This window comes from Mesitornis unicolor, unplaced genomic scaffold (assembly GCF_000695765.1).
Source record: "Mesitornis unicolor isolate BGI_N332 unplaced genomic scaffold, ASM69576v1 scaffold14934, whole genome shotgun sequence".
Taxonomy (NCBI): domain Eukaryota; kingdom Metazoa; phylum Chordata; class Aves; order Mesitornithiformes; family Mesitornithidae; genus Mesitornis; species Mesitornis unicolor.
Genome location: NW_010179507.1, coordinates 18,184 through 32,787, shown reverse-complemented (window position 1 = coordinate 32,787; position 14,604 = coordinate 18,184). Strand labels below are relative to the sequence as shown.

At 34.9% G+C, this 14,604-nt stretch overlaps 1 protein-coding gene across 1 annotated transcript; it reads left to right on the top strand.

The window, feature by feature from the left end:
- Positions 1 to 2,273: 2,273 nt before the first annotated feature.
- DCUN1D5 (DCN1, defective in cullin neddylation 1, domain containing 5) lies at positions 2,274 to 13,868 on the top strand (the record flags this gene model as incomplete). The annotated part of the gene is made up of 7 exons (XM_010182811.1): positions 2,274 to 2,365; positions 5,056 to 5,126; positions 5,505 to 5,596; positions 11,524 to 11,632; positions 11,726 to 11,830; positions 12,703 to 12,805; positions 13,552 to 13,868. Coding segments are annotated over 7 exons (628 nt in total), but the record flags the coding sequence as incomplete, so codon positions are not given.
- Positions 13,869 to 14,604: the final 736 nt, after the last annotated feature.

The window sequence follows — 14,604 nt, the reverse complement described above, 5'->3', positions numbered from 1 at the left end:
TCAATTTCATTTATGAAGAGATTGAACAGGATACTTAAAGTGTCTACGTTAAATCATCTCTTTTTTTTCTTTTTGTAATGAAATAGGAGAGGTCAGCACACTTCAAAATCAGGAAAGGTTTTTATAATAAGTACAGCAGTCTGAAGCATCTTTTTCATTGGCTACCATAAATGACCATTAATTAGCTAACATAAAGACCACTTATGCCATGTTACCCAAAAAGTGCCATTAGGATGATAAACGATTAGTGTGGTGTAGCAAGAGCCATCTCCTTTTGACCTAAATGGGATCTGTGCACATTCAGCACATATTCTAGCGTGGCATCCCTAAAGTTAACTGTATGCCTTCTTCATCTATTAGAACTTATGTATGTCAGTAAACCCGCAACTATGACAAATATCTTGAGGACATAAGAAGACACAGATCTTACAAAATCAACACTATGGGAATTGCAAGAAACTGTGGCATATGGCCTTTCTCATAGGTTGACCAAGCTTGAGCTTAGAAGTACCCAGGGTTTTATTTTGTTATGACTGTTCGTTTTGGATAAATGTTCCAGAGCTCACTTGTTGCAGTCATTAATGATCTTTTAGTTTCAGTCTAAATTTATTCATAGCTAGTTAACTGTTCTTTGGCCTGCATTATCCTTTATATAACACTCCTCCTGCATGGTTCTGCCTCATAGTATATTTGGAGTGAATGCTTGTGTTTTCTCAAACTTTATTTTGTTAAATTAAACAAGCTAAATTCTTCCGGTTTGTGATGCAGATTTTCAGTTTCCTTGCTCATCATAGCTCTTCTCTGCATCTGTTCCAGTTCCAGTTCATTTTTCTTGAACACTGCTGACGAAAATTTTATTATCTTAATTTCTTTTACTTAAAATCTCTTGAAAGCTCCTTAAAAAGAAAAAGACTCTACAGGAAGCTAGTAGTCACTAAAAAAAAGCTATGATGTGAGGGTTCATACTAGATGAACACAAAATGTTTGAGACGTGAGCATTTTTGACATGGCATTCTTATATAGCAAAATGTTTCTAATATTCTTTAATAAAACCGGTGATTACAAATGGATATATATTAAGCTGGGTAAGACCGACAAGCAACAGCATACTGTATGGCTCTCTTTCTTTCTGGTGACTTGTGTTTTTAATGGCAGTTTAATGAATGTTCGTCTGCAGTACATCTTTAATTCTAGCTTTCAGCACATAAGGCTTCATCTTGGAGAGCATTGCTTTCTTTTCCAGTGAAGCCTAAAGCAATACATGGGAGAGAAAGTCATTCACCTTTCAGAATTAAACTGTTCTTTTTCTGCTTGACGTTTTCATTTAAAAATTGCAATGTAGGAGCCACATAATTTTAAATCCTCTCATCCGATTAGCTTCCACCTCATTCTTAGAAATAATCTTAGCTTGTGCTAAAGTCTGTAACTTGTATTTGAGAGGAGTGTGCATTGAAAAGGTACTGCAGTTCCGTACTGACTAAAGATGCTTTCATGTGGTCTGTGTTTTTACTGGAAGAAATCAGTTATTCTGTGTATTCTTTTTAAAAATTATATATTAGGAAAATTCACTTCCTAGGGAAACTGGATTGTGTGTCTCATAATGAAGACAATGTGAGAGGAGGGAAGCCGTGTGTGCTGTGCAGTTTTAGTGTTACCATAGCTTGCATATTACTATTCTGGTATGTGTACCAAACATCTATAGAATTTACGGAGATTTAGTTCCATGTTTAATGTAAACAGATTGACCGAGTTTTCCTCCTAAATTTGAATACTTAACTATAAATAGCCTGACTTTTAAATATGTCAAACTCTGCAGCTCCTGTTGACCTAAATGGGATCTGTGCACGTTCAGCACTCTGGAAGATCATGCTGCTTATTAGAGACCTAACTTTAAATGCCTGCATGTATAAATATAAGTAGATAATAAGGCATTTAAATTACTGAGTGGTGATATTTTGACCATCTGTATGTGCAGTTTTTTTGGTTTAATATCTGTAAGATAACAGTGCTTTTGCATTTTGGAAAAAGTAATAGTTGCAATACATTGGGCCATGAGAGGGTTGCAGTTCAAGATAATTTTATGTTCCAACAAGTGTTGAAATAGGATGATAGACAGTTGTTCTTCAACAAATTCAGCCTCGTTGTTGGTGTATTTTGACTTTGTGAAACAGTTTAAATAGTTTGAACTAATAATAAACAACTTGAAATTTAATTTTAAATTATTCCCATTTATCATATTAAAATAACACTTATCATCCTTGTGTTTCTATAAGCTATTGCAGATCACAAGCTTCTGGTAAAGTAGTAAGTGGAGAAGAACATTTTTCAAGCAAAAAGTGCCTGGCTTGGTTTTATGAATATGCAGGTAATATGCAGTGAATTCATATTTAAAACTATATGGTTTTGTTTCAAACAAACAAATACACCAAATGTTATTTACACTTTGCTTTTTTATGCTGATGTAGACATATAAAAATACATCCATATTCACTTCTTTATAACATGCATTTGAACTATTATAGCTTTTACTATCACCTTTTCAGTATTTGTTCTTCTTGACCTTTTTCTTCTTTACTCTCTGCTTTATAACTTATGTAATTCTAAAGAATGCCATGGTAAGTGATGTTGAACAGTACAGTGTTGAACCAGAATACACTGAATGATTCTACTTCTTGATTTGAAATGGACAAGTAGAAGTCGGGACATGAAGAAATAGTTTAGATTGAGGTTTGTTTATCTAACTAGATCTTGTTTATAATCAAATTGGAAGGATAATTAAATAAAATAAATTCATTATTTCATTCATTATTTAAGTCTCTTTTTTTTTCAATTTTACAAAATAAAATAATGGATGCTTGTGCTTTTTTTCCTATCTGTTCTAACATTTTTGATATTTTAAATAACAAATGTCTCATTCAGAAGTGTTAGAAGTAGCCTCTTGCAAATAAATCAGAGTTACTATATACACTGTATACATATATATACACACACTGTATACAGTATATTTTGCAGAATTAGACTATTACTGCTGTTTATTTACCAATTATATGGTTAGAACTTCAGGATTTGTAAAATGTTATTGACTTAATTTCTTGTCTAGTCACCACTTTTAAGTCCCTCATAACTAGTTGATGATTAAAACTAATTAATGTCCAGTTCTCATTATGAAATGAGCTGACGATTTATCGGCCAGTAGTTGTTTGAGTATATTTATCTGAACTGATTATTTTTCTTGCAGTCTTTCCACAGTAGTGAACTACTCCTGATTCTAGTAATCTGCTTTCTAATTTAGGTTTGAGGCATACTCTTTTGGAATAGAGTCTTTTCTGAGGAAAATAGTATTTCTCAGTTAATTTTCTTCTGATAAATGCACCTGCACATACTTCTACCTTTTTTAACTTTGTTGAGTGAAGAACTGAGCATTGGAGGTTTTACTTTGTTAGTTAACCAATAATCAAAACATGCCACAGTTCTCGCATAAAATGGAATTCCAGTGAAATTATACACCATAGGAAATTAAATGTTTCCATTAAAAGAGAAAATTATATGCGCACACAAACAATGTGCACACATGTATGTGAGTTATACATATGATTTCTGGGTCAAAAACCCAGTTCAAGTTCGTACTTCTCCTTACCAGTGAACCCTTTTATGTGTTTCTCTTCGTAACTTCAACTTGCAGGGTTTTTTTAACACATTCTATGTAAGGGCTTCTGAAAACCAGATGGTAGTGTTTTGCTTTGCTTAGCTAGACAAAATGTTCTTTGCAATATTTTTCAAGAGGTAGGGGTTCATGATCTTAAATACTAGTTGCACTTTATTTTCCTGTAAAAGTAGCCATTCTCAATAGTTTTTTATTGACAATGTTCTGATCTCACAGTGAGTAATTATTAAAGTTACGTTATCCAAACTCTTAAAGAATTTTGCTTACAATGACAGCAGCGGATACAGATGGAGACAGGTGCCTTCAAGGAGGGGGGAAACAAAACCAGACTGTTTATGTATAAATAGCAAAATTTGCCAAAAAATCAGAAAATGACATGTTTTAGAAGATATATCATTTACCGTTTACATGGGTTCATATTCACTAAAACATTGTTAACATAATGACCCAATACACATTAAAAGAGTGTGTTGACAGGCCTTCTAATGATCATAGAACTATTTGGTTAGAGAAGACCTTTAAGATCATTGAGTCCAACTCTATCCTGTCTACTACTAAACCATGTCTCTAAGCTTCACATCTACCATCTTTTAAATACTTCCAGGGATGGTGACTCCACCACTTTCCTGGGCATCCCCTTCCAGTGCCTGTTAACCCTTTCAGTGAAGAACTGAGTGGTTGCCCAGAAGGAGAAATTTTTGAAACAGGCTTAGCAGTCTGTTATTTTCATTTCAGTCATAAAGCCTTTTTTATACTTTGTACATGACTAACATGCTTAGCATTTTTCTGATTTATTGTCATCACTCTCCTCATTACTTAGCATCATAAAACTAACCTTATTTTAAGATTTATCCTCTTCTGTGGTAAACCCGTAATGTTAACACCATTGAAAGAGTAATATCTGTAATAGTAGCTGAGACAGAATTACTTCTTTTTTATTGTTAATGAAATAACTCTTTTAAGAAAGTTATTCATAGAGTAACTTCATTACAGAGTAGCAGTACCAGAGTTGTCTTAAAAACAATTGACCACCACAGCTATTGGAGTTGAGCTGTGTCAATGTGAAGCTCAGTGGAGTCTTACAAAAACTCACATACACAAACTAAAATAGCTTCTGTTCTATTGTGGGGAGGCAGCGCACAACATGAAAGTTCTGGTTTAGTTTTGCTTTTAGTTCATAGTGTTACTTCATATGTTATATACATGCCTCCACATTGCAGTTGATATAGTGGTTCTAACAGAAAATGGTTCTTCATGGTTCTACTTAATAATGTAATTCAGTGTTTTTAAAGATAACTTGTATGAAATATAGTCTAATTCTTGTTGTTTGTAACCCTTGTGAGCAGTGAGTGTTACTTGGATTTCAGTATAGTTTCTTTTTGGTTTTGAAGGTCCCGATGAAGTTGTGGGGCCCGAAGGAATGGAAAAGTTCTGTGAAGACATTGGTGTTGAGCCTGAAAATGTAGGGTTTTTTGCATAATACTATTAACACTTTAAAGGGGGGTTTTGGATAAGATGAAGTTCTGTGTAAAATTTTTAACTTCAGTAAGCAGAGTTGTTTGTTTTCCTGCTTTTAGGAGCTGTTAATAATTCAGCTGAATAATTCAATTATGCATGGTTGTGTGAGGCTTTTTGTTTTATTATAGTAATACTTCATTTTCAGAAATTAAGGGAAAGATTGCACATCGATGAATTATTAAATGGTAACAAATATAAAGAACTAACACGTACAACAATTGCTGGAGTGTTTGAATGCTTAGAGTTTTCTTCTTGGATATCTAAAAATCAGTCTTTTCTTACATCCTAACTCCTTTTTCTCCCTTTGTGTTTTTTCCCCTAGATTATTATGTTAGTTTTAGCCTGGAAACTAGAGGCTGAAAGCATGGGATTTTTTACCAAGGAAGAATGGTTAAAAGGAATGACCTCACTACAGTAGGAGTGTTTTTACATCTATAATAAAATGTTGTAATTATGTTTGTACCAGTAGCTTAATTATTCTTGCCCTCAGTTTCTTGTGTATTGGCAATAAGACACACAGTCTTACTTTTAGGTCTGGTTTTGGTCACCAACTGGAGGCAGTTACTGTTCGGCAAGTTGTGAATCTGATGGGTTCACTCAAATGATAAAGATTTCTCTCACCATAATAAGTCAGGTTTTGGTGGCTTCTTTTTCCTACAAAAAGAATGTTACAATATCATTCTAGTTAGCAGACACAAATAAGTAGTTCTGGAGATAACCATAAGCATATCCCAGCACTGATATTCTATAAATTTTTTACTGGTTTCTAGGATTTATAGATGAGGACTGCGTTGATAATAATTTTGGCTATTAGTGTCATTTATTAGATGCAGGTCAGAAGTGATGCTTAATGCTTAGGTTAAATACTACTTTTTTCAGTCTTTAAATAAAATTCTCATTCCATCTGTTTGTAGGAATTTTTTGTGAGAGTGGTCTGCCTAAAGAGGTTGTTTCTTTCATGAAACTAATCAGCTTTTTGTGAGGCTTAGTTCAGTTGTCACTTTTTGCTGGTTCTTCATGAAACTACTTATGGTGCATCAGTGTTTTAAGAGTGCCTTGTCATGACACTGCATTCAGTATTAAAAATATCAGGGAGCTACTGTTCCAACTACAGTATGGTGGGAAAGGGGCTGATTTGAGCCTTGGAGTTGGCACAATTTGCCCTATCAGTTGTGAATTAGTTTGGGAAATTGTATTGGGCAGATACCCCCTGGTTATTTGAGACTATGGAGTAAGTGACTCTGGCCTGACTCTCTTGTGCAAATCTTACTTGATCTGGGATCAAGCTTCCAATAGATGCCTTGATTATTTTGTGACCATCAGAAGCTCTTAAATATTGTAAGATCTGGAATGATTAAGTTGCTTGTAATTCAGGATGACAGAGATTAAATTCTGGGTGCATAGCCCCCAGAATCAATTTGGTGCATGAATTTTTAGATGCAATGAATGTGCATAATTTGGTCACTTTTCTGAATTACTTAATTTTTATGCTTAAATAGAAGTTTTCAAGAGTTAGCCAGTCTAGCAGAATGCAAGCACAAAGGTGTATTAAATCAAGTACCTCCTCAGATCCAATATGATAGACTTTGTTTCTAATAATTTGCTGTGATTTGGAATCTCCTGGTTCTTTTAAGAACAGAGCTGATCATGATGTAGGCTAAATGTGTTTAAGAGAGAAAATAATGCTGTGCATTTTTATATAAACAGACTTGTGATCGGAGCACTTTCCTAAATGTAAACAGTTAACCTATATGTTTTGCTTACCTAGGTGTCTTCTAGTAGTAGGCTATAGACTAAGCATCTGGATGAAGCAGTGACACTCACATAAAGAAATTCAAGACTTGCTCACTTTAAAAAAGAGCATATGAATCTGTAGACTTGTCTTATTTGTACTTACTGGGAAGGGAGGATCATATTATGGGATCCCATCTGGAATGGGGGAATCTAGTTTCTCTTGAAAGATTTGACAGCAGTTTTGAAGGAGAAGGATTTTACACTCCTAAAGCAGTAGAGTATTACTACATTCCTGCACAGCATTTTTTTAATATATTTTGCATGGAAAAATGACATTAAAATGCACTAAAATCCTAAAGTGTGTTTTGATTTATATTACAGAATCTTTATTTCATATGCTGCAATGTCGCATAAAATAATTGTGTGGATGGAGTTGGGTGGAATTCAGCTCCATAGTAAGACATGTAAATGTGTAGTTTATATGCAAGACCTGTATTTCTTAAACTTAGTGCAGTGTCTGGAGATCTAGTCAATGTAGTGGAGCCTAGGGAGGTACTCAGTTTGTCCTATGGCCTAGTGACTGGTTATCTGAATTGTTCTTGCAGATTGGTTGATTAGACCTCTACAAATGGCAACACCTAAAGCTTAGACACCTAAATGTAATCTGCCATTAGATGCCAACATTTGGATGCCTGAATCTTGAAGTGACATTCTTTTATGGTTTGTGGTTTTGTGGTATGCTGATGAAGTTTGTTCTTCAGAGAGGAGGAGATATATAGATATGTGATAAGGTATACACTGTCAAAATTAAGGTGGCTTAAGCACCAAGTAGCAGCTTATCAGACTTAAACAACTTAAGCTGTGAAAGTGAGGGTTCCAGTATATTGTTGTGTGTATTCTGCCCTAGATATACATATGTGTGTGTATATATATATATATATATATATATGTGTGTGTGTATAAAAGCTGGGTGCCTGAATCTAAATTAATGACCTGCAATTTATTTCAGCTATTTTAGACACCTCCTTAGGATGAAACAGTCCTCAGGAAGTGACTGTTTATCTGCATGTGCTTTAAAGCCATGGGAGGATGAATAACTTAAGAGTTGAGCATTTAACTTTGCGTATCTGAGTTAAAGGAGAAGCATACTCGAGTATTTGTCAATTGTAAGTTTTACAGACCTACAAAGAAAAAAATAAAATCTAGATAGAAAATGAAGGTGAAGGAAAAAGGATTACAATCCATGATTATATTGAACTCCACAGAAGTCATTGTTGAACTAGGTAAATACAAAGAACTTTCTGTGTAAGGAAGTGAGGCGTAAGCAGCTGTATTGCCAGAGTACTTCCCTCTGGCTATTTGTTTAATCATCTTAGAATTTGAGCTGAATTTATCCCAACATTAAACTTGAGATTTTTGAAAATGAGTGGCTAGGTAAAAGAGAGACAGCCAAATTAGATTCTAGCTGAGGGAAAGATGAGGTCATTATGTCACATTTTTAAGTACAAGATAAGCCACATAAAAGAGAGTAAGAGAGAGAGAGAGGTAGGAAAGTCAGGTTTGTAACTTCTTGCTGTTTGCAGAATTATTAGTAAAAACAACTTAATTGGATTGGTTTTAATGGTAGTTTAAGATTATCACGATCACCTGCCTTTCTGTTAATGTTTGTGAGGCTAACACAAAGCATAGTGTAAATATTTTATTTTTTTTTTAATGCCAGTGGAGCATTCAATGTATACTGGAATCTAAACAATTTCTGGTATCCAGACCTGTGACTCAACTGATACCAAAAACCATAGCATTGTTAGGGAATGGAAAAGATGTCCCTTTGCTCTCTTATTTTCTTGGACCCCTGTATGCTCCAGTTGTAATGTGGAACCTAAATTTCAGAAGATCCTGTTTCAATGCTTGAAGAGAGTGGATGGGCTAGATGGATGTCATTTCCTTTTGTCCATCTGGAGGGCTGGATAATGGCAGAGGAACTATTTTGGAGATTAAATGACCTTCAGACTGCTTTATATACTACTATTAAATACTTTTAGCTTGATGTTTGTATACGTCTTACTGTTTTTTCTTTTTAGTAAGACAAACATATGAATAAGTATAAAATATGAAACATTGGAATATCTGAGTAGGAGATACTGAATCATCACTCTGTCCATGTTAGCTATGCCTAAAATGAACTCTCTACCTCAATAGAAATCAAAATAGGACTGCTTTGTGGTGCTTATTTAAGTTGTGTTATAAATATGATGTAGGGATGTGAAGAAAATGAAGTAAGCAAATGTCTAGTTTTGTTGATCATGAGGTAACCTTATTTAATGCTGTCTTTCAGTAAAGGCAGCTCAATAAATCACATATTTTTCTAGTGTCTGTACCGGAGTTTGGTGTTTATTCACTTGTGTGAATTAGAAAGTTGTTCTGACTTAAAAAATAGTTAGGAGGATTATTGTAAGTATGGGTGACCTCAGTTATCTTACGTATGTTGCAACCACACAACCAGCTATAAAAGAGGAGTTGAGAGCTCCTTACTGCACTAACCTGAAGAAAATCAGTGGCCAGCTGTGGAAATGCCTTAAATGGCTTTACCAGAGATGGGTTCCTGCACCAGGCCTCAGAGAGTGGTCCCTGTCTGAGTGTGATCTGTTTGACTGCTTGGTTTGAAATAAGTTGACAATAGCTTAGGAGTCTTGAGGCTTAATAATTACGCATTTTCATACCAGCTTTTTCAAGATAATTGCTTCTGCATTAAAATACAAATACTTAATAGTGCAGTAGACAATAATGGAAATTTTACTTTGTACTTAAATTTATGATTATTTGAACAACTTTGACAAAATATTTTGAAATGTAAACATACTGAAATTTGTGATTATCCACAGTATGGTATATAATCTGAGTCAAATTATATTTGACAAAATGTGTGATAAGCCCACTTTAAGTAGTTTCTGTATGTAGTTTCTGTATGTCATTACTACACTAACAGCATAAGTATTTAGTTAGGTGTTAAATGTGTAGATTTGGCCTCAAATGCAGAGGACAATGTTATTGCATATGAAGGTTTGAACACAGAAAAAAGACATATGAATGTAAAATGAGATGCCTTTATAGCATTCTATGCTAGCATAACATAATACTGTTTTAAGGGTTAAACAACAGACTACGAAGACTAATTAGTAGGCTGAAAGAAAAAAAGTAATTTTATCTTTAGTTAAATTTATCAAAGCTTTTTTTAACAACATTTCTTTCCAACTTAATGCATGGTTTATTGCAAAATATATTAGTTCTTGTCGTATGAATATGCAGCCTAATTAGATAATAGTTTTATTTATTTAGTACATAGCTGGGACTCAGTGCTGCTTTAGGTAGATACTGCTAGAGACAAGAAATAACAAAAGGCTACATCATCTGTGTTTCCCTTGACACAGCTGTTCTGAGGGGCAGACGGACAGACAGACTTGCACACACACAGACTTGCACAGAGCAGACCTGAGGAGCAGGAAGTATCGGCTGTGGGCAAAGTACAGCATCAAAGTGCAGCATCTCAGCAACCTGCTGCAGTATTCCCAAAAGGCTCTTGCTGAGGGCTGCTGTGGCAGGTCCATAAGGAGCTGTTAAAGATGCAGATGTATTCCCCTTCTGGCAGCCTGCCTCAGAGAATACATAACCAAAGGAAGTATTTATGTACATCTGCATTTCTGAATGTATTTCTTCTGTCAGGCAGGATACAGGACAAGGTGGATTTTTTTATCTTTTATTTTTCACTTACAACAACTGTTGTTATATTAGATCACATTTTATTCTAATAAAATAACTGTTCTTTTGATTGAGTCTTTCCTGGAGGACTAGCGTATGTAAATTACATTATCCTCTGCCATTCTTGGTGAATGCAACCCATTTTCTACTTGGACAAAAGTACTTGCTAAGTAAAATACATGGAGATGTTTTCTTCCAAAAGGTTATTTTTGGCAATGGGTTATCCTGTCAACTAGCAGACCTGTACATTATAGTACAGACTGAGTTTTCAGTTGTATAGTTTCTGATTAATACAGGTGATAGGCTTATTAGAATTTGCCTTTATGATTCATAAAACATACTGGTCTGCTTGTATTTTGTAGAGTGCCTGCTCAGTCCTGTCAAACGTAAACATGTAGTTTGGAACTGTATGTTTGGAGTTTGTTTTTTTCCCAGAGAGATATGGCATAAAACCCTTATTTACAGCTGGATTTTAGTACCTTAATGCACACTGAATATTGTTATCTCCAAACTTTTATAGTGATGGAAACATAAGATAGTGCTGGGTATGACTATAAATTGCAGAGTTGGTCATAAAGAGACTGCTATTTGAGAAGTAAAGCAGAAACTTTGTTATGTTGCTGATACTTTGTAAAAAAACCTTGCTTACAGAAGCCAGACATTCATCATTTCAGTAAGTTGCAAGTGTTTAGCATGTTCAGTGTTCTTTAAGTCACTTTCATAGTATTACTCCTGTACATCTGATGATTGCAGCTTGGTGATTTTAATATTTTGCATTTGCTGGCATTCTTTTCATTGTCCAGATGTGTTGCTTTGAACTTCTAATACAATTTGGTTTTCTTTATTTTAAGGTGTGACTCTACAGAAAAATTACAGAGTAAATTTGACTTCTTGCGGTCACAGTTGAATGACATTTCATCCTTTAAGAATATCTACAGATACGCCTTTGATTTTGCAAGGGTAAGACTACTGCAGCATTAGAGAAGTTCTTACTTTGATTCTTGAATGAGCTTGTACCTAAGTGGTTTTTCTGCTTTCTTTATTCAACCTAAGGATAAGGACCAGCGAAGTCTTGATATTGATACTGCAAAATCCATGTTAGCCCTTCTGCTTGGAAGAACTTGGCCACTGTTTTCAGTATTTTATCAATACTTGGAGGTACAAGTTTCCTTGACTTTCTGAATCTGAGTGATGGCATAGTAGTTGGGCTGTCTGTGAAAATATTTCAGGGTTTGTGTTGTTTTCCTTAAATATGTGCCCATATTGCTCCTCTTGCCTTGCTCGATGTGCTTATGGAACAGCGATGTTCCGTATGCATCACAAATACTTTTCTCCCTCCCTGTGCCCCACCCCCCCTTCTCTTACCAAAGGCAACTAAAATTCTCTCTTAGTTGGACTGGAAAGGTAAATTTTAAGTTAAATAATACAGCCCCAGTAATCTCTTCAGCTACATCTGTGCTGGATTTCAAGTTGGCTTTGTGTAGATACAGTGTGTAAGTACCTTGAGCTCTGTCTGTCTCTGGAAGATTTTGGTCAGCTCAGCTCCAAGTGCCTTAGTAATGTGGACATGTGTAGGTTGTGGAGTATGCTAGGCTTGAGACTATTCCCTGGCTCCTAATCAGTACTATGTTGCAAAGTAGATGTCCTTATGATCACACTGTATTGTACTGTGAAGAAAAGATTTTTGTAATGGTTCATTCTGGAGATATATCTTAGCTAAGTGTGCCCCACTTCAGGACAAGACAAGTATTTATCAGTTTCTGAAGCTTAAGAATGGTGACTTTCTAATTTGCTGACATTTTGATTTTGCTCTGATCTTTCAAGAAATCATTTTACGCAGTTTTAAAACTATGAAATATGTACATGTATAGTCTTTTAAAAAATGGAAAAATCAAGGAAATAGTAGCCACTGTTACTCATTAAATTGTTTGTTAGGAACTGATTAAAGACAAAATGAAAGAAGTAGAAATAAGACACAGCATTACAAAATATCACTTGACATTTTAATGTTCTGAAATTATTTTCCCCAGCAATCGAAGTATAGAGTTATGAACAAGGATCAGTGGTACAATGTGCTAGAGTTCAGCAGAACTGTCCATGCAGATCTTAGCAACTATGATGAAGATGGTGCATGTAAGTATTCATAATATTTTGCTTATTCAACTATTATTTCAGTATTTTCAATTTGCATAAACCAGATTTCCATAACAGAAACAGTGCTGTAAGTTAAAAATATTTCTTCTCCAACAATGCATAGAAAACTTGTCCTGATAACCATCCATCTTCAAACTGCAGATATTAATTGTAGTAATATGTCAGGGGTATGATGGTGTAATTAAGCCAGCTTGTGTTAGGTTGGAAACCTAGTGAAGCTGCTTGCTACATGGAAGTATAGACTTGCAAATACAATTATAAACAGCAAATTTTAATTTTGAACTAATATATAATAAACACTAGTTTAAGTTAAAGTTGCCTAGCTGCTGGCACTTGGGGCTGAACTCTGCACCTTGCTGATAGTCAATCATGCTATGTCTGAATAGCGTTAGGCCTGTGTTCCAATTATGTGATATTTTGAAACCTCTAGGAAGAAGGAATTAGTTGTGCTGATTTACAATGTAGCTTTATTTTTATGCTTTCCATTCAGTTCAGTGCACCTGTCAGATGTCAGGTATACTTTTTGACTAGTTCTGTCTAGTGTTATTTGTGCTCTTTTTGCCACCCATGGATTGGAATTATTGTAGTCATCTTTGAGTCTTAAATTATTTGACCATAGGATTGACATAGAGGTTACCTAGACCAATAACTTTTACCTTCATACTTTAAGAAAAGATGTTTAAAAAACATTGGCAAATGTAACTCCAAGTTTCATCCATTTGCAGGGCCTGTACTTCTGGATGAATTTGTTGAATGGCAAAAGGTTCGTCAAGCGTCATAGCAAGAACTGAAAAGAAAATGCAAAAGTTCTTTTGGTGCCCGCCTGCACACAAACTAATAAGAAAAACAAAGGACTGCATTTTCATTCTTAAGAAAGACTTTACAGTAACTTTTTTCCTTTTCTAAGGAAATTTTCTTGTTACATGTGATATGGGCATTGAACCACACCTCTTCTGAGACTGAAAGTTGGAGTTCTTGTTTTGAGTCTTATGTTTATAGCATTTATTTCAGAACAATAAAGATTCAGATTTGTGACAAAGGCCTAAAAGTGAAGAATGTCCCTTGAATGTGAGTGTGGTGTCTATTTTAAAAACCAAATCTTTAAGATTATCTTTCTCAGAAGTGCCCTTTGCTATGAATTTTCGAAGACCTTAAAAATGCTTAACTGGCACTGTTGCTTGCTGATGGTATGACTGTCTTGTGTGACAAATATTAGAAAGAATGACTGATTTTTATTTTTTTTGGAGCCCTGGGTGGGAGTGTGCTAATTTATATATTAAGTACTGGTCATGGGTTGTGCCACAGTTTTTAGCTCCTTGTGGAGATAAAGGCCTTAAACTCTTTATTTTTTCTTTTCTTTTTTGTTCTGCACCCACCCAGTGGCAAGGCATTTAATGGCAGGCCCTTTTAAAGCAGAAGGGTGTAGAACATACGGCTCTGTATGTAGAATGGCTGAAAACTAGTTGCCTGTACTTCAGATGGTGGACACAGGTACTCTTTGGTACAGTAAGGCAGCTTCAGATTTGTACTACCTTTTAGACTTTGGATTGCTTTGTATAAAAAGTGCAATTTGTATTTTAAAAGGGAAAGCTAGAAAGACTTGGTTTCAAGCTTTGCTTCTTATGTGTTTTAGACTGGAAGCATTCACAACATGACTTTTTTTTTCTCTTTCATAATGTAAGTCAAGAAGAGACTATTAAATCACCTGCCTCTGACCTGTATATAACAGGCTCTTAATTTTTACCCTGTTACTTCATGTATTGAATCACCAGTAACTA